Source organism: Myodes glareolus, chromosome 16, assembly GCF_982192425.1.
Source record: "Myodes glareolus chromosome 16, mMyoGla1.1, whole genome shotgun sequence".
Lineage (NCBI taxonomy): Eukaryota > Metazoa > Chordata > Mammalia > Rodentia > Cricetidae > Myodes > Myodes glareolus.
Window position 1 is genome coordinate 3,778,337 of NC_142041.1, and position 24,896 is coordinate 3,803,232.

Consider the following 24,896-nt stretch of genomic DNA (forward strand, 5'->3'; position numbering starts at 1 on the left):
ATTTGTGCATTTTGCATGTTATGCCATAATGAAGGTTAAAAATGAGAACAAAACCATAGACACTGCACAAATTTAAGTCTAGAAACTGAAAGCAGCACCTGTGATGCTTACAAACACAGAAGATGATGTATCCCAAATAAGCTGAACACCATCTAAACATAAGTATACAAAGCATATCCCTATAAGTGATCAAATACAAAAGTCAACTGAGGCATACTGAAATACAGTGATGCAGACCCACTAACCATCATAAACCATGCAGACACCAGGAGCTGGGTACTCAGCTCAGGAGCCAGAGTATCCTTACCACAAAAAGAAGACAGCACAAGAAAGTAAGGTCTGAGGGCAAACGAGACAATAGCTTTAAACGGAGCCTACCCCGTCCATCTGCCTTTACCAGGCTGCGTCAGCAGTCGTAGGTTCTGTGCCATAGGTTGTGTTTAGGGGTTTATATTCATTGGGGAACACATTAGTGCTGGAATATAAACACATTAAAAACATTATTTATATTACATCTATTCAAACTGAAACTGACTGAAGCATGTATGTAGGAGTACCTTATGTACTAACAGCTGCTAGTGTTAATACAGTTAACACGAAATGATGTGCAACACAGCTCATCAGGGTGTTGGTAACCTTTCTATGACAAGTGTTACTCAGAAAGTCTTCAGCGACAAGGTACAAAAACCTACAGTATAATTACACAGGAATAAGTCAATATCCCAGAGTCTAGGATTGAAAACTAGAAAAGCAATTATGCAGACTGAGGATGAAGGGAATGATCTCTTTACAGTTTGGACTTACTTAATTTTTTTTCTTCTTTCAGCTTCATGGTGGATCCTGAACAACAATTAGATTATCTCCACATTATTGTTCCAAGTACAAGTGTTCTTATCTAAAATGCAAACTGGAAAGCTCTCTGTGGCTGCCAACTGGCTGTACTTTTGTTCATTGTGTTCACTGTGAGTGCGCTATTCTGAAGTGTATTCTGGAACTATTTACATTGTGTTCACTGTGAGTGCGCTATTCTGAAGTATATTCTGGAACTATTTACATTGTGTTCACTGTGAGTGCGCTATTCTGATGTGTATTCTGGAACTATTTCAAAGTCTATTGTTACTCTTGATAATTGATGCTAATTGATCTGCTACATTGTCATCGATCATTATAGAAAAATCCTAATAGATAAAAATGATATATAGATAAAGCCATGAAACTGCGAGAGCTATGGTAAAATCTAGCTGAGACCTTCTGGAGCATCATACCACGTGCCAGGTTTGTACACTGCAGCATCATGTGGCCGGTGTGTAAAGTGGAACATATCACGTGCCAGGTTTGTACACTGCCACATGCTCTAAAGGATCACATCCGTGCTTCATGACTTTTTCAGTAACACATTGTTCTGTGAGAGAGACATTCTTCAGTAAGATTCACATGTCTATCACATGGTCCTCCAAATATTCCCTTTAATATTAACATAAAAAACAGACACTGCTGTAGCCTGTAGAAGCTCTGTCTACGTGCCATCTTGTGCACTGGCTGTAGCCTGTAGAAGCTCTACCCATGTATCATGTTGTAAACTTGTGTTTTGCGAGTGAACATTCCATAGTAACTTAGGGCATTTACTAATGTGACACCTTTGTTAGTATCATGATTCTTATATATAAGCTAAACATTATTGAGCAAACTTTAGGGAAATTAAAGTTTATGGCAGAAGGCTTTGGTATATAATCAAAACAGCTGATTATTACGAAAAATGGACACTTGCATTTAGGTGATTTTTAAAATCCATACTTTAAATCAAATTTCAACTCAACAGAGTAAAGAAATTTAAAACAAGCACAAAACTTTAGTACTGAATATACTTATTTTATAGACTTTCCTAGATGTGTGTGTGAGAGAGAGAATATGTGTGAAAATGCATACATACACATACTGAATCCTATGACAAAAAGGAAACTCGTAGGCAACACGCAACAATGATGCCGTAGCATAAACATCTCATTCTCAAAAAGCAATACATTTATGCTTAATGAACGAGTTTTGTTTGTTTTTGTCTATTTTTTTAAAAAAAAAATCCTTTCTCTGTGGTGCAAAGCAATGAAAACATAGCTACTTTTGTCCCCAGACCAAGCTGGGAAATCTACTGTGGCAGAAGCCGGTTTAGTCCTTCACGCTCAGGAGAAACAAGGCTGCGCTCCTCCTGGAGCGGGTTCATGTGCACCTTTCTCTCTGCACTTCTGACACATCACATGCACTTCGGTGCATTAAATTCCTAGGAATCAAAAGCTTGATCCTCAGTTCTTTATCCATATATATTCTTACTATGAGAAATTACAGAGCTGAAACGTAATGGACTGCAGTTATCTGCTAACGCCTGAATTTGTCCTTTGGAAACACTCGATTTTCCTCTTCGGCTGTGACTCTAGGTTACACAGTCTGATGAGCGACGTTCAGTATCAGCTACTTTTCCACTTGGGTTTCACTACCACTGTTTAAGATGTTTATCTCTGCTCGTAGTTATGGGTCTAAGACGATGTTATTAGCAACCTAGACACAATCAATCACGTGTTTTAAATGTCTATCAGGAAAGTCTCCCCTGCCGGGGACAACCATGCTTTGCACACCTGGATCATTGCCGGAGACGCCACAGTGACCTGTCCAAGTGCTGTGGGAGACCAGCGGGAGAGAGAACAAGTGACACAGGCTTTAAGGGCAACAAAGTTATGCACCATGAATACACTGTAGCAAATAGTTTATATCTGAGAATCTTTACAGCTTACATTTCCATTCCATTATTACAAGTGGTGAAAAACAAGAGCTGCAAGTAGCATGCAGATTACAGTCGTCTCCCACCTCGCCCACAGCACCCCACCTTCCAGGGCCACCTCCCAATTTCTGCAGGAACTGCCTGCAAAGCTGAAACTGATTAGAAAAATTATAGTTTACAATATCTCTTCCTCATTTTATGAGAAGCCAAATAGCCAACCATCAAAAGTAAAAATAAATTGAATCGTCAGTCCATCAGTTATTGTTACTAGGTTCACTTCATTTGCAGGTGTCCAAAATATAATATGAATAATTCTTTATCTTCAAATTCATCTGTTCTTAAAAGCTACTTAAAACTTTGGTTGTTTTCCTGTAATACAGAAGAAAGATAATTTATCAATTAGACTAACTAAATACAGTTTTTACAAATTAGCTTATCAACCAAATACTATGAATCTACTTCCATGTAAATGCATGTTACTATTGAAACTTTTAAAGAAATGAGCTATCGAATACATTTGTTTCAGTAAACCTATGTAATCCATTTTTAAATATAATGAATTGTATTCTAAATCTGTAATGTTTCTGTGGTACCTAGTTTTATAAATGTTGCTAATGCATAAAACAAAAGTATATAATTCTAATGTATATTTATCCAAAATAAGCTTGTCAGGCTTTTATTAACAAATTAAAGTGTTAATGAATCATTTAAGCCTGGAAATAAAAAGTGGTTGTGTTTTACATAGAACTGAAATTTATATTTATTCTTACAAAGAAATTCTTCAAACGGGGAGAAAATTCAAGTATTTAATACTTTTACATCAAATATTTCTTTCTTAAAACTTATTAAAATTTACTTCCTGATTTAATTTGAAAAAGAAACAGCTACCAAGCTAGTGAGGTGGCCAAGTGAGTACACGGGCTGCCGCTAACCTTAACGACCTGGTGACCCCTGGGTCCTCCGTGGTGGGAGAACAGTGACTCCTGCAGAGTTACTGTGACTTCTGAACATATGCAGTGTCGGGCACGTGCGCGCGCGCGCGCACACACACACCAGCCAAAGTAAAAACCTAATAAAGGTGTGTGACTGATGAAGGCAACTAAGTTATTAGGAAGCTTCAATTGTGGAGTGTATTTATAAACAATTTTAACTTATGGGCAAGGAAATATATTTTATTTATAATGTATGTGTGCGCCAACTGAAGCACAGATACATGCATGGAGGCCAAGTGGGGATGTCACATTTCTTGCTCTATGACTTTCACATACCCTCTTGAGATAGGGTGTATCATTGAACTTGGAACTCAGATGACAGTCAGAAAGCCATAGTGACCTCCTGTTTCCATTAGGTACCCACAACCAACTTTTTATGTGGATTCTGGGGATTCAAACTCAGGTCCTTATAACCTGTGTGCCAAGTGCTTCTGCCCAGTGAAACATTATCCCAGCCCCATGACTGTGAAAATTGTATAGATTTTTAAGACGTAAAATTCCAAAAAGAGGAAAAGGAGATTGTATTCTATATCCATAGTGGAGCTTTGCTCAGCAAACTTAGAGTGCTGAGTCTCATCTTAAAATTAGAAGATATCTGAAGGAAATTAAAATGATACAAATTAGAAAGTAAGAAGTCAATGGATCGCTATCTGAAGATGACATGATAGTGTACATAAGTGATCCCAAAAACTCTACCAGGGAACTCCTACAGCTGATAAACACTTTTCGTGAATGGGTTGGATACAAATTTTCTTACAAAATCAGTAGCCCTCCTATATACCAATGACAAAAGGCTGAGAAAAATCAGAGAAACACCACCCTTCACAAAAGCCACAAATAATAAACTACCTTGGGGTAGCTCTACCCATGGAAGTGAAAGGCTTGTATGACAAAAACTTAAAGTCTTTGATGAAAGAAATTGAAAATATCAGATCTTCCATGTTCATGGATCAGTAGGATTAACATGGTAAAAATGACCATCTTACCAAAAGCAACCTACAGATTCAATACAAACCCAATTAAAATTTCAACACAATTCTTTACAGACCTTGGAAGGACAATACTTATCTTAATATGGAAAAAAAAACCCAAGATAGCTAAAAAAAAATCCTGTACAATAATAGAACTTACAGAGGTATCACCAGCCCTGATTGATTGCAAGTTATACTACAGAGCTTTAGTAATAAAAAACCACATGGCATTGGCATAAAATATTCAAAAACAACCCAGACAAAAGTCTATACACCCAAGATACTTTTTATAAAGAAGCCATAAATACAAAATGGGAAAAAAAACATCTTCAACAAATGGTGCTGTCTAACTGGATGCCAGCACATAGAACAATGAAACTAGATCCTTATCTATCACCCTGCATAAATTTGAAGTCCAAGTAGATCAAAGACCTCAACATAAAACCAGATACACTGAACCTAATAAAAGAGAAAGTGGGAACAGCCCTGAATGTGCACAGGAGACAACTTCCTGAACATAACACCAACCGTGCAGGCACTAAGACCGACAATCATGAAACTGAAAAGCTCCGGTAAGGCAACGAACAACAACCGGACAAAATGGCAGCCTATACAGTGGGAAAGTATTCCAGCAACCGCACATCTGACAGAAGCTAATATCCAAAATACATAAAGAACTCAGGAAACTAGACATCCTGACTAGACTAAAAAGTAGGGTGCAGATCTAAATAAAGAATTCTCAACAGAAGTATCTCAAATGGCTGAGAAATGCATTTTTACAAAGCGCTCAACATCCTTATCCATCAGGAAAATGCAAATCAAAACCACACTGAGATTCCATCTTACACCAGTCAGAAAGACTAAGATCAAAAGCACAAGTGACAGCTCATACTGGTGAAGATGTGGTTTAAGGGGAACACTCCTCCATTGCTGGTGGGAGTACAGACTTGTAAAACCACTATGGAAATCAATTTGGTGGTACCTAAGAAAATTGAGAATCCATCCACCTCAAGACCCAGATATCCATACACCAAAAGGACACTCCATCCTCCCAGGACACTTGCCTGTGTTCCAGTGGGCCAGCTGAGGGGGGTGTCCGACTCTTTTACCTGCACATGGGATCCTTCTCTTCCTATTTAGTTGCCTCATCCAGTCTTGATCTGAGGGTTTGTACCTAATCTTATTGTAAATTTTTATGCCATGTTTGGTTGGTATCCCTGGGAGCCTGCTCTATTTTTTGTAAGGGAAGTGGAGGAGGGGAAGAGTGTGCTGGGGTCTATCAGGAGTGGGTGGAGGGAAACTGTAGGTGGGTTGTAATGTATGGAGGAAAAAATTTTAAAAAATGAAAAAAGAAATACTTTTACCCAAATAAAATAGTGGTTTGAGAATAAACAAAAAAAAGTCAAGTAGAGACCAAAAAGAACAGAAAAAGGTGAATGCAAAAATGACTGATTGGAAGGCACATTGCTTGTATTTTTATGTTATCTCATCCTACCCACACAGAAGTGCTCATCTTCAATGCAAAACTGGGGTTCAAGGTAAGTTTAGTGCCCAAGTTTGAACTAGCAATATACACAGAGAAGCAATTTAAGTGTGCCTATCGCAGGAGTAATAGGAAAACCATGTCCTTTCTTGTCAGCATCCAGCAGGGTGCATCATACACTACTGTGTATGCTTTGATACATTTGGTGGTTTGGTATGGAAATGTAAGGGGCTAAGTAGCAAAGTAAAGATTAATATGAGTGGTCTATAAAAGAAGACACTGGACAGAATAGAAGCCTACAAATAAGCCAGGCACACGTTATCACAAGGTGTCAGGGCACTGTCCGTTCTTTGAATGTTGCTAGGATATTGCTAGATATCCACACAAGGAAAAGGAAAGAAAGTCACTCCCACTTCACTGCTGTAAAGTAAACTTCAGGCAGATGATGGAGAATAACTGGAAACTAAGCTAGAACTTGCAGGCTGCGAGGTGAAGTGTGTTTTCATAATCTTTCGGCTGAAGGGTTTTAGCTTACAGCAAACCGGAATTACTTTGTTATACCTCTTAAGTAAAATAACGATCATTTTATGATTGCTTATATGGGTACATTTAGAAATTTGTGCTCTTTGTACCACCATTACCTTATGATACAGGATGTTAAAAATTATTAATCTATAATAATCAAATGAAAATGTTAAAAACAAACACCTGAATACAACTGTGCAATAAAAGATCAGCAAATGACTCACTGGGTTTTGAAGTACAATAGGATGATCAGGCAGAAAGTCTGGTTTTTTTCTGCAGATGGAAACACTTGAAAGCTTCAACAAGAAATCTCTGCTGTATTTAATTCTCTCTGTAGACAGTAAGATTTAAACATAATTATAAAAATACTATCCTAGATAACTTTTTGATTCTACTTTGGAGGTCTTTAAATTGCCCACTGTTTTTTTGAATGGAGGGAAGCTCATCAAATCTTCCTTTCACATGGAAAGAAAGCCAAGAAATGAAAAAAGATCTGTATGAAAAAACGGGTAATACAGTGCTCACTCAGGTACAGCAAAACGACCTAACATTATAAACTACAACAGAAACAATACATATTGACTATGCCAACAGATATTAATACCTATTGTAATATTCAGACCATGACAAAATGGAACCACTGTGGGCCTATCTAATCTCAGTACTGTAATTTTAATATAATCAAATGAATTCCAAAATATTATATGCCTGTTGTTTATCAAGAACTACGCGAATTGACTGTAAGGAGTTCTGAAACGGGGTCCCTATCTTCAGGCAACCACCTATTCATATATCTGCCAATTTCTCATCAGAAATCATCCAGAAACTATCATCAATACTGACCATATGCTGATATTGATAGCAATGGCCATAGTATTCTAAAAGAACTAAAAGAAAGTAACTGACAAATTTCTTATCAGTGTAGGGAGAAAATCCCATGCGAATTCTACTTATACTCTCTCAAAGGAAAGCTAAAAAAAAAAAACACTATCAGACCTAATGAACAAGAAATTCTAAAAGGAGGTCATTCAAGTGAATGAAACTTTCCTCTTCAAAATCAAAGAGCAAAAGAAATGATAAGCTGGCCAGGAATCGCGACTTCCAGTCTTTCCTCTAAATTGTATTAAAACGTGTGTCACTGCTAAAAGCTAAAGTTCCAATGTGGTCTGGTGTGTTTCTAGGGTATAGATGTACAGAGTAGCCTGCAAATATGCCCAGAAATATATCATGACCATAGCCTTGAAATAGTACAATACTAGGAACCCTGGAAAACAGACTGCTTCAGTACTGAGGGGAACTGGGACCTCCAGTGGGACAAAGCCCAGGGCCCCGCCCCAACCCCCTCAGCTTTTCTAGCCACCCAGTAGGGAGTACTCCTTTCCCACTTGCCTAGCTTTAGAGTGAACCATGCTGTCACAGGAAAAATAGATAGATGAGAGAGAGAGAGAGAGAGAGAGAGAGAGAGAGAGAGAGAGAGAACAAGAAAAGCTATTAGCAAGATGAGCCCGTGCACAGAAGAGTGAGGGGCTGTTTAGAGGATAAAGAATGACTATGGAAATATAAAAAACACCAGTGGGCCAATGTTTTTAATAACAGACTCAAATAGTGGCTTTAGAAAAAGGAACAGAGAGAAAAATAAAGTAGAGAAAACTACCATCGAAATGCACAAATGCTTTCCACATGGAAGGCCCTACAGCTCCGTGCTGAGAAAGCTCAGTGTCATCTGATCTACAGCCTGTCTTTTCTAGTTGTTTCGTGGACATGAGAACTTGAAATAGCTCAGGCTTTGTGTCTTCCTTATTTAAAGCATGCATGTTTGAAAGCTCATTTCAGCTGAAATTTTCTGTCTGGCCAGACTATCAATCAAGTGTGAATGTGGAAGAAAGCCATTTTCAAACAGATAGACTTGAAAAAGTCACTGATTCAACATGCTTCCTCCTAAGTTTCTGAGCACAGAGAGGCACTGAGCGAGGACACTGTGACATCTGGAGGAGCCTGAGTGACATTGTGGGAAAAAGCCAAGTTGGGACCTGGAAATTTTTCCCCCATCAGAATGACAAGCTGGTGAACAACTGGAAGAATCAACGTACTTTGAACTCTGTAATTTCATGCAAGCTTAATCTGTTTGACAAACACTCCCAAGACAAGAGCAAGCACCTGGAACAAGCATGTGCCTGTTCACTGATTAGAAGACATGATATTTCAACATGGTAATATTCCTCCCAAATGATCCATAGATTCAATGCCATAACTGTCAAAATTTTAATATTCTCTATTACATAAATGGAAAATCTGATCCTAAAAAATATGAAATTTTAATGAACCCCAAATATCTTAAACGATCTTGAAAAAGAATAGCATTAGAGAGTTTATGCTTCCAAATATCAAAACTTTCTACAATCTACAATTCTCAGTGTGATACCAGCATAAAGGGTTAGAACTCAGTGTTCATAAATACCAGTGTCCACATCACCTAACTCCCAAGAAATGTTCCAAAAACCTTCAATGAGGAAAAGGTGTCTTTCTTTAACAATAGCTGTTATGAATGTACAGAATGAAGCTGTACTATAAATTTAAAAATATATCCATAAATTAACTCAAAGTGCATCAAAAGACCAAAACTTATAAAAGTATGAAACCCTGAAGGGAACAAGAGCAAATACTCAGAAAAGCTGACACTCATTTTTACATCTAATCCTAAAATACAGCCACAAAAGGGAAACACAACATTCTAGAGTCATCCAATGCTGAGCACTGAAAGAATAAACTAGGAAAATATGTTCCAGCACTGGGGAAAACAATTGGAAATCAGATATCTAGTATCTGATAGGGGTCAAATATTCAAAATAAAAATGTGGGGGAAGGGGAGGAAGGAGACAGAGGGAGGGAAAGAGAATGAGTATGTAGTATGTATGTACGTATGATGTATGTATGTGTATATGTATATTACAAGTCAGTCAAACAACCCAATGAAAAATTTGATAAAATGTGCAACCTTCCATCTCACTGAAATCCTTATTCTTCTGGTGTCTGCACGAGAGCAGAGAAACCAGCACAGTGCCTGACACAAACAACAAGAGCTGCCCTTCCGTGAGTGCTGGGCTACGCTGATGACGCTGAGTACCTTTCTTAACTGGAGACTGGTGCTGCTGCTGCTCGTTCAGACCTTGAGAAAAGGCTTGCATTCCATTCGTCTTGCACTGTTGAGTAAGGAAACAAACTTTTAAACCTGGACCCGAAACATCCATGTAACTGTTTTTTACCACTGGGAAGTATGTTTGTAAGGTCTGAAATATTAATCAAGGAATACTTGGAGCTAACTAATAAACCCTGACTAGAAGTCTGCTTCTTAAAATGATCAGCAGAAAGCTGGTATTCTGCTGTATTATAGCCCAGCACTCAGGCAGCAGGGGTAGGGAGGGCTGTGAATTCAAGATCAGCCTGGGTTACACAGGGAGACAGCATTCCAAGTCAACCTCCTCCCTATGAGCTGTTGCATGGGGGCCGAGGGGGCAGAATTCCCCAAAACCAAATAGTTATTGCCATTGCCCTTGGTTACGCAACACGACTAGTAGGTAAGACTCTAATTCTGAAACCACACATTTGGTTGTAGGATACCAAGACATCAAACTGAAACTAACCTGAAAACTTCCTCCCTCTGGCTGGTTTTTATAGTGCCAAATGGTGCTATATAGGCCACCATAGAGCAAAGCATCAACGATCTTACCCATTGATAAACCCTGTAGGCTGTGCAATAGTACTTGCCACTCAAGGTGTGACCTGCAATGACTCAGTGCATGCATGCCACACAGCTAAGTAACCACATTCTATTGAGAATTCAAGCCCATTTCACAGAATGGAATTCCGGCCTGGTGCTGTAAATCTGGTCAAAAGCCCATGGCTTGTGAGGTAATATATTCTAAGAATGATTTACTACTGTTGCCTTGCCAAATGGATATGTCTACGTGCTTTCTAAATATGTATGCCTACACTCCATCCTTGGTCACAGAGGTGTTGCTTCCATCCTGGTGATACAATGAAAAACCCTGTGTGCTGTGTGATACTAACTTACCAATCAAGGTGTGACCAGTAGTGAAACAGAGACATATATGTCATGCAGTTAATTAGCCACATTCTGTTAGTATTGGGGGTAGTTAATTCAAAGGTTCACAATGGTCAAAGTGAATGTTGACTTCTCAGCCCTAAATGGAACACCAATATCTCTCTCACCCCTCTGCACTCAGGGACTAGCCCCAAAGTAGGGGTGAAAATATAAGGTAAAAAGGATTACTCTGAAATACTTTCTTCTGGATACGGCATGGACACTGTACACACGAACTCACAGAGGCTAAGGTAACCAGCCCGAGACCTGCGTACCACTGAGCCCTTCAACATTCTAACATGGGTGGCAGAGGGGCATGAGATCAGATGAAAGATGAGGACAATTGGCATTAATAGCAGCTGGAAGAGGAGTTCTTTTCCTTCAGAGGTGCAGACACTGATGCGGTGTTCATGACCCACTAAGGAACCTCACATGCACACACATGAAAGCAACGCTCACTACACTCAGGGTGTTGTAAAACACACTTTGCACAAATAAATACATGTAAAAAGTGTATTTCTCTCACATCTAAAATTGTAGTAGATGGGTAACTTGAAAACTGCTAGTTCAAAGCAAGGCCTAACATCAAAGGTAAAGTTATACTTTTCATACCTTTTTATATTAAAATAACCATTATCTAAAATATTTCATACATGCAAAAATTACCCTGAGGAGTGAGGTGGGGTAAGGGAAATGTGGAGGGAGCAGGAGGAAGAGAGGGAATGGGAACTGGGATTGGTATGTAAAATGAGAAAAGATTGTTTTTAAATAAAAATAAAATGATAATGACAGAAAAATATGCTAAAAGTTTTGCAAAGTGATTATATGTTCTATGATGTTCTGTGACTTAACTGTCATAATCATACAAAGGTAAGTGTGATCGTCATGTTTACAGTCAGAGAACAGATGAGTTCTGTGAATAACCCAACTGTGCAGAGCAGAGCCGGCTGAGGTGCGTCTGAGCTTTGCTGCTGCTACACTAGCTATGAAGGGTGTGTACCTAGCAGAAAACCCTTCACCATACTGATGTCAACTCTTAATGAATAGGAACAAAATATGACAAACCTGTAATTTTTCAATAGTATTTTTGGTTTTCTTCTAACAAAGATACTAGCTGGTTAGCAGTGGCCCTAATGAACACGGCCACTTAAGGAACACAGGTACCCATAAAACAGGAGTCCTGTGGTGTGAATTGGAAATACAAAGAAAAACATATTTCTTCTTGGAAACTTGCAAATTCCCAAATATGAAGCAACTCTCATAGACCATATTCTTAAAATATTTGCTGTGTATATAAGAAAACCAAAACCCAAAATATATTTTAAAGGAACATTTTTTTAAAAGAGAGCAACGTAAGAGAAAATGGGCAATGATATGTATTGGTAATTCTCTCTATACATATAAAACCACAAACACATGAAAGATACCAATTCTCAAGCCACAGAGAACAAAAACTAAAAGCAACACAAGAATTTACAACCACTTACCAAGAAACTAATGTGACGCCTGATAATAACAAGGTAAAAGAAGGCCTTGGTGGGGCACAGAGTCCCATGCTCTACTCAGAGAGCTCATCTCAGTGCATAACCTGAGCAGCAACAGAGCTGAGGGGGAGAACATTGCTTTCGGCTTTGTTTTGATTTGTTTTTTGTTTTTTGTTTTTTGTTTTATGGAAAGGGTTTCTTTCCATAGCCCTGGCTGTCCTGGAACTTGCTCTGTGGACCAGGCTGACCTCAAACACATAGAAATTTACCTGTCTCTGCCTCCCAGGTGCTGGGATTAAAGGTGTGCACCACCACCGCCTGTAAGAACATTGTTGTTCACAGCAGTTCCTGTCCTGGTGTCGTTTGTTTGTTGTTTTTTTTTATCACAAAAAGCCTTTCCATCTTGAAAAAGTGAAAAATGCCCTGGACAGTCATGGCTGCATTGTTATAAAATTGGAATAAAATTGTATGAGGTATGTCACGACAACTGATGTGCTGTCTCCATCGGCACCCACAGGGCTGCTCCGTTTGTTAAGCAGTTGCCTCGTATTCCAGTCATATTAATCCTTGTGTCTCACAGCTTGATTCTGGAAGATCTGACCAGAATATCTGCTTACATTACTAGGAAAGGGGCCAGCAGGGAAACGACTCAGGCCAGAAGGAAACCTTCACTAAGTATTTTTTAACATCAACATTAATGTGAAAGAAAATTTTAAAAATAAAGTAATTAAAATAATTCTATTATATCAAAAATTCAAAATACATTCAAGGAAAAAATAACAACCAGGATAGTTAGTTCTTGGAAGGGCAGCAAGAAAAGAGAAATAATTTCAGAAAGATATACACAGGTTTTGAATTGTCAGGCTTTTAACTTTAAATTTTTTAAACAAATATAGAAAAAAATTACACTTGAAAATGCTGAGTGAGAATACAGGTGTCATGCAGTCTTTACCTTAACATTTTAAAGAATAAAGCATACAGCCACTTAGCAATGTCATTTTACAGTCTATAATGTGTATATACATCTTACATAGAAATACACACAAGCAAACAGAAACCCTGGATAAGAATGCGCTGTGTGTGCCATTGAGCTACTCCCCAGCCCAATCTATTATTATGACTTACTCTGCCAACTCCACTTTGTAAGCACTGAGTGTTACATGGATATTCATTCTGAAAGTTAAAAGGGAACACTGGTCCTGTAAGAAGAGGGAAAAACTATTCTAAATATTCACATGTTCAATAAATGATATACCACAGTCTAAAAAGCAAGCATGTCTGTGACATCTTTGGCATTATTACAAAGCATTTGTGATAGTTCATTATCCAACAAATATTTACTCTACCCTCTGACACCATATGTTGTTAGGAGATGGGTAGGTAACGAGAATCGAGAAGATGTCACAGTCTAAAAACAAGCTCATAAGTCGTAGTATAATTTCATATACAGTAAACTACTCTCACTGTGAGCTTTAGAGAAATCATGGGGGTGCCATAGTTGATTGAAGATGCCAGGAAGGCTTCACAAAAGAAGTAATTTAATAATCATTTGAAGGAAAAGAAAATTCTTCTGAGGACCTTGAGCTGGCAAAAAATGGAAATGTGTTGAGAAAGCCCCAGACTGATTTTTATTTTAATTTGGCGTTCTAACAAGCCTCTACTTCACTGTATCTTAAATTATTATACTTCAGTAAGACCAGGATCACCCACATTCCTTCCACCTCCCTATGTCACGGCTGTAAAGGGAAGGCCTGCAGAATCGTAATGGGAAAGAGTGCTGGCAAAAGCCAATCACAGGGACAAGGTCAATGCATGCGAATCGAAGACCCAGACCTAAACACATACACCTATGGACATCTGATAGTTGACAAAGAAACCAAAATTATACAACGGTAAAAAGAAAACATCTTCAACAAGTAATGCTGGCATAGCTGAATGTTGGCATACAGAAGGATAAAAATAGATCCATATCTATCATCCTGCATAAAACTCAAGACCAAGTCTGTCAACAATCTCAACATAAATCCAGTTACACTGAACCTGATAAGACAGAAAGTGGGGAAACAGCCCTGACTGCATGGGCACAGGAGACAACTTCCTGAACACAACACCAGTGGCACAGATACTGAAAGCAACAACTGATAAACTGCACCTCATGAAACTGAAAAGTTTATGTAAGGCAAAGGACACAGTTAATAGGACAAAACAGCAGCCTACAGAATGGGAAAAGATGTGGGGGAAAAGCCCCACATCTAACAGAAGGATGATCTCCAAAATATATAAAGAATTCAAGAAACTAGACATCAAAAATAAAAAAACAAGAATATTTAAAAATGGAATGCTTATTCAAATGCCAGAAGAATCTCAAATAATGGATTAATCACTTAAAGAAATGTTTGACATCTTTTGCCATCAGGGAAATGTAAACCAAAACAACTGTAAGATTTCATCTTACACCTATCAGCATGGCTGAGATCAAAAATACAGGTAACATCTCATGGCGGAGAGGATTTGAAGCAAAGGGATCACTCCTCCATTGCTGGTGGGAGTGCAAACTTGTACAGTCACTTTGGAAATCAATATGGCAGCTCCTAAGAAAATTAGGAATCAATCTACCTCAAGACCCATCTATACCACTTTTGGGTATATACCTAAAGGATGGTCAATCATACCACAAGCACACTTGTTCATCTATGCTCATAGCAGCTTTATTTGTAATAGTCAGAACCTGAATCAATCAAAGAATTGACAAAGAAAATGGAGTGTTACTCAGCTGTTGAAAACAATGATATCAGGAAATCGGAAGACAAATGGATAGAACTAGAAAAAAATCATGCTGAGCCAGATAACTCAGACTAGAAAGACAAATGTACTCAATTATAAGTAATATATATTACTTATATATTATATATATTATAATACATACCATATTTATGTATCATATACAATGTATATTTATCACATATATATATGATTATATCATATAGCTGATATTAGCCTTAAAGTAAAAGATAACTATGCTAAAATCCACAGACCTGGAGAGAGGCTAGGTAATAAAGAATGGTCAAGGGGTAGGGGGGAACACATGGACTTCCCTGGGAAGGAGAAATTGAAGAAATCTCCTGGGTGGACTGGGCACAGGTGGGAACAGGAACTTGAAGGGTCAGGTTGACGGGTGGATGCGGGGGCAGAATACTAAAAGAGATGTCTTGATGGAAGGGGGGATATTGTGGGATCAAGTAGAAACTTGACGCAAGGGAAACTCCCAGGAATCTACAAAAATGACCCCAGCTAAGACTCCTAGCAATAATGGATACATAGCCTAAACTGGCCATCTTCTATGACCAGGCTGGTCAGTACCCCAATAGTCATCAGACAATTTTCATCCAGGAACTGGCGGAAACAGGTGTAGAGACCCACAGACAAGCATTAGGCCAAGCTTGGGGAATCCAGCAGAAGAGAGAGAGGAAGGATTATAGCAGCCAGAGGGGTTCAAGAACATCACAAGAAAACCCACAGCGACGAGTCTGGCTCATGGGAACTCACAGAGTCTGAACCAACAGTCAGGGAGCCTGCAAGAGAGAAATCTAAACCCTCTACCTGTATGTGACAGTTGTGTAGCTTGGTCTATCTGTAAGATCCCTAACAATGGGAGCAGGGGGCTGTCCCTAACGTGTTGGCCGGCTGTTGGGAACCAGACCTCATACTGGGTTGCCTTACACAGCCTTAATACAAGTGCTTAGTTTTACTCCAACTTGATACACCATGCTTTGTTAACATCGATGGGAGGCCTGCTCCTTTCTGAACAGAAACAGAAGAGGATGGAGGAGGACGGGGCAGGGGACGGGAGAAGAGGCGGGAAGGGAAACTGCAGTTGGGATGTAAAATAAATAATAATAAAAAGCTGATCACAGAGAGGAAGAGCAGTCACTCACTCTCTGATGAACTGAACGTCTACTCTCTTCAACAGGTTCCAGCACAGAGAACACGGGACCCACACTCTGGTGCTACGTTCCAGGAGACCCTCTCAGTTACCTGTCTGTGCTAAGGCACTGCTCTCTTGAAAGGAAGCATGACTTAACCCAAAGATGGGAGCAGTCTGGTTGCATGTCTACATCTCCTGATTCACTTTTATATAAATAAAAGGGATATTCTTTCCTTTATTAAACAGTCCATGGAGTCAGTGGGACAAATTCGACTAAAGAAATGTTGGAGTGCTTGATACATGTGCCACTTAATTTAGACCACAGAAGTCAATCTAGCAGCAAGGAGTCACAGATTTCAAAGCTGTGTCCAAAGAAAATTTTTATGGACAGAAAGAAAAATATTTAAGATTGGGTGGGGGAGTTACCAAGGATTAACCAGGAAAGCACTCTATGAATGAGTTGTATCTCTAGCCAGTTTTGTATTTTTATTAAATGCACTTATTTATTCCGTGTGTTCACGCACACACACATGCCATAGTTCACATGTATAGTCAGAACAACTTGCAGAAGCCACTTTTCCCTTCTGCCACGTTGGTCCCGAGACCAAAGCTGGGCGGTTGGGCTTGGGGGCAGCACCTCGACCTTTGCACCATTTGGCCAGTCCCATGTTTTTATTTTGAAATAGGTTATCACTATGCTGTCCAGTCAGACCTGTATTGTCTCTGTGGCCCAAATAAGCCTTGGCTTTGCTGTCTTATTGCCTTTACCACTCGGATAGTTGGAGTACATGCCTGAGCCACAAGGCCTGGCTTACTTTGACATCTTTGCTATTGTCTGACTTCTAAACTTAGATACGTGACAGCTCAAGCATGTCCCCAGTTCCTGTTGGCGTCACACGCACAGGGTAACTTCAGCCTCTTTACACTGTTTGCTACAATGGTCATTCTCTCTCATGTGTTTATAAAAGACATCCTACAACTTGACTACTCTGCACTGACAATCATCACAAGGACAAATAATATATATGGAGGGTGTCTTTCTGACCAGAGACCAATTAACTATACAATGAGGCATTTAAAAAACAAAAAAAAATAAACAAAAATAGAACAACTACTTTCGAGGAAATGGCATATTCTCCCTTCCCTGACTGATATGGAAGACTCAGAGAAGACTCAGGGCCAGTAGATCGTGGAAGTCTCTTTACCTTTAGATAGCATTTGTAAACTCTTCCAACAGAAGGGATCATTATTTTTATTACTTCATTTAAATTCACCTCAAGTAATTACTTTATAAATGAATTAATCTTCCAAGTACTAATTATCCATGAATAAATTAATACTTAAAAGAATTAAATACTCCATTACTTACCTGGAGGAGAAGAGAGATGACGAACAGGTCTTGCTGGTTGAAGCGGTTTGCCAATCAACTTTTTGGTTTCCATTGTCATAAAGACCTTGAGGTTCCATACTTTAATGGGGGAAAAACACATTTTCATCTTTTAGACAAAATAATAAAGACCATTTATACCCTTTCTATGCATGCAAACAACCACAATACTCATTTGAAAACATTAAAGTGAAGACGCACATGAAACCCATTTAAAATATTCAACAACTGGGTCTCTATTAGCCTTCACCACAGTTACACAATCCTTCTTTAAGATATTTCCCTCCTTCAGTTTATGTGGCTCATCATTGTGTATTGTTTCCTGTGTCTTTGGCTGCCTCTTCTAACTACATTAACTGATCCCTCTTCTGCTCTTCAGTTATAAATTTCAGGATGAATAATTTTAGCTTTGGTCCTTTCAGCTGGCACATCGATGTTCTTATCTACAGCACCCACATACACATGAAGATGTGATGGAATATGTGCTTAGCCTTGGTACTAACTGCTAGCCCCACTTTTCTTATTCTCTACTGTCATTTCCAGTTCTGTGTTATCATTGGGATGTCAAGTAAACATCTCAAAAATGGAATTAAGTGCTGTTATATCAAAAAATGTTCGTCCCCTGAATTCTTTAATTACCAACTCTCTGAGAACTCCCCTTTACTAACACACCTTTAATTCGGTGACTTTAGTCACCCTGGTTGCTGTCCATTTTTCTTCCAAAAGACACCCATGTGTTTTCATCAGCTGTCCCATTACTCTCTTAACTTCATAGCTCTGGCTATCCTTGAACTCACTCTCTCTCTCTCTCTCTCTCTCTCTCTCTCTCTCTCTGTGTGTGTGTGTGTGTGTGTGTGTGTGTGTGTGTGTGTGTGTGTGAACCAGGCTAACCTCAAATGGTCTCTGCTTTCTGAGTGCTGGGACTCAAAGGTGTGCACCACCACTATTCGGCCATAGAAGATCTTAATTTCTCTCTCTGACCACCTTTTAAACAGATGTAAATGATCCCTACATCTGACCTTGTAATGCAAAGAATATGTCCACATTGTGACATTTAGAGAACATTATACTTTTTTCTATACTAGATAAAAGTGGAAATCAGGTTCTTCTTAATGAAGACTCTTTATTTGGTGCGGGAGAATTATCTGTATTCTGTCAATCATATTTTAATAAAACGCTGATTGGCCAGGCAGGCAGTATAGGCGGGAAAGCCAGACAGGAAGTAGGGGTGGAGCAAAGAGACTGGGAGAATTCTGGGAAGCAGAGAGGTTCCTCTGCCATTCCTGTGCAGACCACGGAAGAAGCAACATGTAAGCTGTCACACTGAGAAAGGTAATGAGCCCATGTGGCTAATGTAGATAAGAATAATGGGGTAACATAAGTTATAAGAGCTAATAAGTAGCCTGACCTAATGAGCCAATCAGTTTATAACCTTATGGAGTCCTATGTGTAATTTCTCTTTGGGATTTGCTGGCTTGTTGGGGTACTGGGTGGGACAGAAACCCCAACAAGCCAGCCCTCATGTTACATTTATTCACCTGATATCTCCTGAAAAATATAAAATATGCATAAAGCAAGCCACTCCTTGAACAACTGGATAAATACTGTCATCTTTTGACCCCTGCTCCTTTTGTATACACCTAAACTTTAAACATGTGACTAGCAGTACAGGCCCACAAACTGTAACCACTACTGCTTGCATGGTAAGATAGGAGAATTGCAAGGCCAGCTGAAGCTACTTATTTATTTTTTTTTGTTTTATTTATATAAATAAAATTTATTTATTTTTGTCTGAAAAATAAAAACATTAGAAATACCTTGGAATATATCTCAAGGCAAGACATTGCCTACCATGTGCAAGGATCTAGATTAATTCCCCAACACTACCAAAACAAAACAAAAATACCGCCCACCAGTTCAAAATCTTCTGCACTAATCATAATAGAAGCAGGTTATACCCATGGCATAACAAATCACTTGTGTATGTATTATTATTATAAATAACTCTTTACCATTCATAGAACTCAGGTGCACCCTGCAATACCACCACTCAGAAACCTGAGGCAGGAGGATTGTAAGCTAGAGGTCACACTGGGTCACCTAGTTAAATCCAAAGCCATCTGGGGCTACTTGGCCATGTCTCAAAACTAATCAGTTTTATGTAAGCATGCTTGGGTTCATATCAGGCCTCCAACACCTACCTACATGACAGTGGATAAGTCATCTTACTCCCAGGGCTTGATGCAAACACAAAATCGTATAACTTACATAAACCGTTTAGGAACACTGCTGTTACACAAGTCAGTAGAAGTTAATGTGTGTTCTCCTTTTATAGTTCAGGTATAGAAAGATAATATTCACCCAAGGTCAGCTGACCAGGAAGTGATGGCTAGACTTTGCCCATGAAGGGGACAACCTTGTATCCCTCCCACACTTAGGCTAAACTGCTCCAGTTATTACTAAGAAGCCTTTTACTGTTTTTACAAAATACTTCTTCAACCTCTTCCAATCCAGTACTTATTACACACATTGCAATTACCTACTAATCAGTGTTTAAATTTGAAATTTCCACAGACATCGTCAATGTCTTTGATCATATCAACCCTCTACTCTCTTTCCACTCCCAGACCCCCACCAGCTACTAGATTCCAGTTCCCCTTTCAAAAGCACCTCTGCTGTGAGCAGCCCCTCTGTGACAGTGAATATCCATCAAGCTGTTGAATGAACAGCTACTGTTTCACATGAGAGAAATCCTGTTACGTCTCAGACTTTCCATACTACCCGCTACTCTTCAACCAAATGGTTATTCATCTTTCTGGACCAAAGGCAAGGTACTGCTATTTTCTTACAGAATATCTTGAAGTCTTAGCTCATAGCTTAAAGCAAAGCAGTTTTCATTCAGTAGTCAAAAGTAAAATCATAACAATCCCCTTTCCTTGCCTTCTCCATTGGTTTCCATTGATTTCATCTACACGTTTTTATAAAAATATAGCATGTAAATATATTATTGCATGCTTGTTTTGAATGTACCATTAATTGGCTGAGGTCACAGAAACTACAATTCAATAATCTTTTCATCCTATTATCTACAGCATAATTAGTTATAGTAAGTAGCCAAAAAGGCTTCCTCATTGCAACTGAAGTCTCCTGACATCTTCATGGTGCACGACTCCTAAATCTGGTGTGCATTCCTTGCTTAGCTTTACACCAGTCACCAAAAGGTAACTATGATCATAAGTAAACGGTAAGCCCTACTTATATTTCCTCAGTAGAAGGTATGATTACCAGTCACTCTTTTGTTCTATATAAAACACTCTTTTCTCTTATATAAAATCTGGAGATACTTCAAAATTACAGTAATAAGTACACTTCCTCTGTGTTAGCCATGCTAACTCACCCTAGAGTTAATTTACCAGCACCCGTGTCGGTGACCGCTTGCTTCCTTATGTTAGCTGGTGCTGTCTTAACATAGCAAGTAGCTTTCTAAACAAGCCAACGCTACATTTGTTCATGACACAACACTGATTACACCAGGAAGCAAAAAAAAATCTCAACTATGTATTGACTGTTTTCTATTCGGAATATTTAAAACAAAGGTAAAAGGTCATCTAATGTCTAATGTGAATTATTAGCCATATTACTTGTTTCTTTACTTAATGCTTACCCTAACAATTTTTGATGACAACTCTAATACCACACAGCAACTGTCCTCCCTGTTTCCATATGAAACCAGCGAATCAGAACACAAAAGAATAGGCGACCTTGGCACCCAGCTCCTTGTTTTCCATAGCTCAGCTGAAACTGAGCTGTAGATTGGACAGTCTCCTGCAGCTGCTGAGCAAGGCAAATCCCCAGTATTCACACTGGGCAGTTTCAAGAGTTGGGAGTTACATTTGCAAAACAATAAACAGAAGACGAAAGTTCTTTTGGTGCCACCTACCTTCCAGTGGGCAGCAGAAGAGATGCCCAGGACTTCCCATATATAAGTCAAGAAATTAGAAAATGCAGCTGCCCACACACTTTTTAATGTTTTCTTTTGAAGCCAAACTCTGCTTGCACAGAAACCCTGACACAACAGCGGGCGAGTTAGAAATCAGGGTGCACAGTCCCCACCACCATCATTTATGAACTGAAGGATTGCGTCTTTACACAATAGCACACACCTGAGCTCCAGATGCTAATCAAGGGAGACCACCACAAACCATAATCCAAATCTCCATTTAGTTAAGAGTTTAGCTGAACTACTAAGTTGTTGTATTAAATAACCGCAGTTTTTTACGCCTGTTTCATCCGAGAGCCTGACCGCCTCCCTGGTGCTGCCGGTGCTGCCCAGAGCAGGCGTTTCTCATCAACTTTCACCAAGGACAGAAGTTGCAAAAGAAACAGCCTCACTGCTATCACTGAGGAGCACAGGGCAGGCCCATGGGAGAGCTCTCTCTTAAAACACAGACATGCAGTTTGTAACCTAGATCTTTGTGTTTTGTTTTGTTTTGTTTTGTTTTAAAAAAAAAAAAGGTCACTTGGCATAATACCTAAAAATATTCATTCTATTAACACAGTCCTCAGAAAGTTTGCTAAACAAAGTTTCAAGTTTTGAAATGTATCATTCTGAAGGACAAGTGCCTGTGAGTGAAATTGGTGGGTTACTCTCAGGGCCTTCTGTCAGGAGCCTGGAGGGGCTATCCCACTACTCCACGTGTGCCGAGACTAACTACATCCTTGGTTTGTTTTGCGGAAGCTGTTCTCATTCTGAAATTACAAATTAACTAGAATTTTCTAAAATATAATAGGCACATAAACTGATAAATGTGGATGCAATGTGTATTGAGTATAGATTTTTAAATTAGAACACCATTTCTTCAGATGTTATGACGTCCTAAACACCTTGCAAATGTTACTTCATTTAACATTGAGCTATACACTAACTGTTGAAATGATTAGTCCCGCCTTACTAATCATGAGAAATCATGTTACTAAGGTGAGAAACATGAGGTTTAGAAACCCCATTTACATTATGGAAATTTGACTACAAAGTTCATCCGTCTCTAAACTTTCTTACTTGTTCAGACATCTGACTCCACTATTATAAGTATTCTATGTGTTGATGAAAACCTTAATTAACGGGAGAAGGCACATTTATGTATAATGCCTTGGTGAATAAATTGTATACACTAACTTTCCATTTCCTCAATTTACAATTTTTCTCTTAGAATATTTAATGATAACATGTTTCTTCATAGTAATAATAATTCAGTATTTAAGATATATAGGGCTCGGTAGGTAGCGTCATCACGTAGGAAACACTGGGTTTGGTTCCCAGCCCTGCATAAAACCGTGTATGATGGCTCACACCTGTAATCCCAGCACTGGTGGTCAGGTATTTGAACCCATCCTCGGCTTCTAAGTGAATTAGAAGTCAGCCGGGGCTAGACAAGCTAAGTACTAAAATGAAAATCTCCCTTTTAAATTCTGGGCTTCTTGGGGCTAAGGATGTAACCCAGTGGAAAAGCGCTGCCCTAGGATGAGTGAGGTCTTGGGTTCTATTCTCAGCACGGACAAAATACAGATGCAGAGTTCTAGTATAATTTTAAAAACATCACTTTTATTTACTTTCCGTATACTTCCCACGTGAAAACTCGTTAATATTTAAACTCAGTTTCCTGCTTCAAAATTCTACACTTCAAAGTATTCCTTAAAACCAAGCGCTGCTTGTTAAGAAGACAACCAGTCCTGATAAATATAATAAACGAAAAGTAACAAAATAAATACGAACGGGAGATAGAGTCTATTACTAGGTAGTCAAAAGAATTTCACATTCCACACATCTACTTGGCCTATTCTGTTTTTCAAAACTCAAAACGTATCCAACAGCGTCAACACTTAGCATCATATTTTTCTCACCTTCTCTAAAAATCCCGGGGAGGGGGGGTGTCTAGAAAGGATACTTTTTAAGTTTTGTCCGTTTTAGCATCTTTCGATAAAAGAACAGTTTAAGGATTCGCTGAGACAAGCTGCCCAGGCAACAGGTGGGTGGCCAGCAGTCTGAACCTTCTCCCTCGATGACCCCAGCGGGTGAGCGGACGAGCGGGGAGCGCGGAGCCCCAGGGGTTTCGGTGCCTTCGCTCGCCCTGCCCGCTCTCTCCGCGGTGCCCGCCGCCCTCCCGGCGCCGGCCGCCCCTCACCTACCGCCTCAAGACCCGGGAGGGTTTCCGGCGCGGCGTCGCGGCGCTCAGCCCAGACACGGCGGCCACGGCCGAGCGCCCGGCTGCCGTCGGGGAACGGCTCCAGCCGCGCGTCACCTCGCGGCCTAAGTCGCCGGCGCAGCGGGCGAGGGGCGGGGCGGGGGCGGGGCCGGGCCCCGGGGCCGGGACCGTTAAACCGGCGGCGCGCGGCGGACCAGGGCCTGGGTGCGGCGCGCGAAGCGATGCGCGCAGGGCTAGCGGCGACTCCCGGCAGATGCTGGCCCCCGACGGGGCGCGCCCGGGCACGCGGTCTGCGCTGCGCGGAGCCCCAGGGTGGGAGCCAGGCCGCCCCTGCGAGCAAAGCTGGCTGTGACCCGAGCTCTGCAGCCGGCGCCCAAAGCCTTTTTTTTCTGACCTGGTTGGTCTTCTGAATTCCAGCTTTCGACCAGGATGGTGGCGGAGAACTGGTGTCCTTCCAGCCGGAATACAAATGCTCACCGTATTCCTTTTCTGTAGTTGTGACTCCCCCCCTCCCAAAAAAGTGGCAAAAACTGAAGGGTGGGCCTCTTTGGACTCCCAGTTTGAGGGTATAGCCTGTCATGGTGAAGATGGTGTGACAGGAGCATGAGGTAGCTGCTCGTATTCCATCTATTTTCAAAAGCAGAGGTGACTTTCGGTGCCCAGCGCTCTTCGCTCCACCCATTCAGTCCTACAAGCTCAAAGCACTTACAGCTCTTTTTTCCACCTCAACCCAGTCCAGAAACTCCCACACAGTGGGCCGTGAGGTTTGTTGCCTAGCCGATTCTATATCTAATGGAATTGACAATATCACCCTCAGCAGATTGCAGTCCTGATAAGAGCAAGATTAGTTCACTCCAAGTGGGTTATTTCCCACCTTCGTTTTCATTCTCTTGAGAAATATTTCTCACTGTCGTCTCAGGCTGTCCATAGGCCTGTGCTGATGGACGCAGTGTGGTGTGTGTGTGTGTGCCCTCACAGGGCTTGACACAAAGCAACACCTGAGAGGAGCCAGGTAAGTACTGAAATAGTTAGGTCAGGAGTATAGTAGAGCAAT

At 40.1% G+C, this 24,896-nt stretch overlaps 2 protein-coding genes across 5 annotated transcripts in view; one reads left to right on the forward strand and one right to left on the reverse strand.

Moving 5' to 3' along the window:
* Necab1 (N-terminal EF-hand calcium binding protein 1) overlaps positions 1-3,517 on the forward strand; it is a 151,602-nt gene extending 148,085 nt beyond the window's left edge. Inside the window, exon 13 of the mRNA XM_085676983.2 lies at positions 827-3,517. Within this exon, the coding sequence (XP_085533109.2) occupies positions 827-855 (29 nt within the window). The 3' untranslated portion in view covers positions 856-3,517. The remainder of the gene's footprint in view (positions 1-826) is intronic.
* C16H8orf88 (chromosome 16 C8orf88 homolog) lies at positions 2,739-24,715 on the reverse strand. 4 transcript variants are annotated; one of them, XM_048420397.3, is made up of 6 exons: positions 23,826-23,929; positions 17,622-17,720; positions 13,453-13,526; positions 9,866-9,941; positions 6,966-7,072; positions 2,739-3,139 (listed from the first exon to the last, which is right to left on the reverse strand). In XM_048420397.3, exons 2-6 carry the CDS (start codon positions 17,698-17,700, stop codon positions 3,116-3,118), a joined length of 360 nt encoding a protein of 119 aa, XP_048276354.1. In that variant the 5' UTR covers positions 17,701-17,720; positions 23,826-23,929; the 3' UTR covers positions 2,739-3,115. The 4 variants fall into 4 exon arrangements, 1 of the variants encoding a protein (XP_048276354.1); XR_015735073.1 differs by lacking the exons at positions 6,966-7,072; positions 13,453-13,526 and having other exon boundaries at positions 23,826-24,715; XR_015735074.1 differs by lacking the exons at positions 9,866-9,941; positions 13,453-13,526 and having other exon boundaries at positions 3,115-3,139; positions 23,826-24,715.
* Between the last annotated feature and the right edge of the window lie 181 nt (positions 24,716-24,896).

Bases quoted from the DNA above. Each gene is read 5' to 3' on its own strand.
- C16H8orf88 (XM_048420397.3), bottom strand. From the start codon at position 17,700: ATGACAATGGAAACCAAAAAGTTGATTGGCAAACCGCTTCAACCAGCA. The intron at 13,527-17,621 runs GTAAGTAATGGA...CTCTTCTTACAG, and splicing joins TCATCTCTCTTCTCCTCCAG to GACCAGTGTTCCCTTTTAAC. The intron at 9,942-13,452 runs GTAAGTCATAAT...CTTACTCAACAG, and splicing joins TACAAAGTGGAGTTGGCAGA to TGCAAGACGAATGGAATGCA.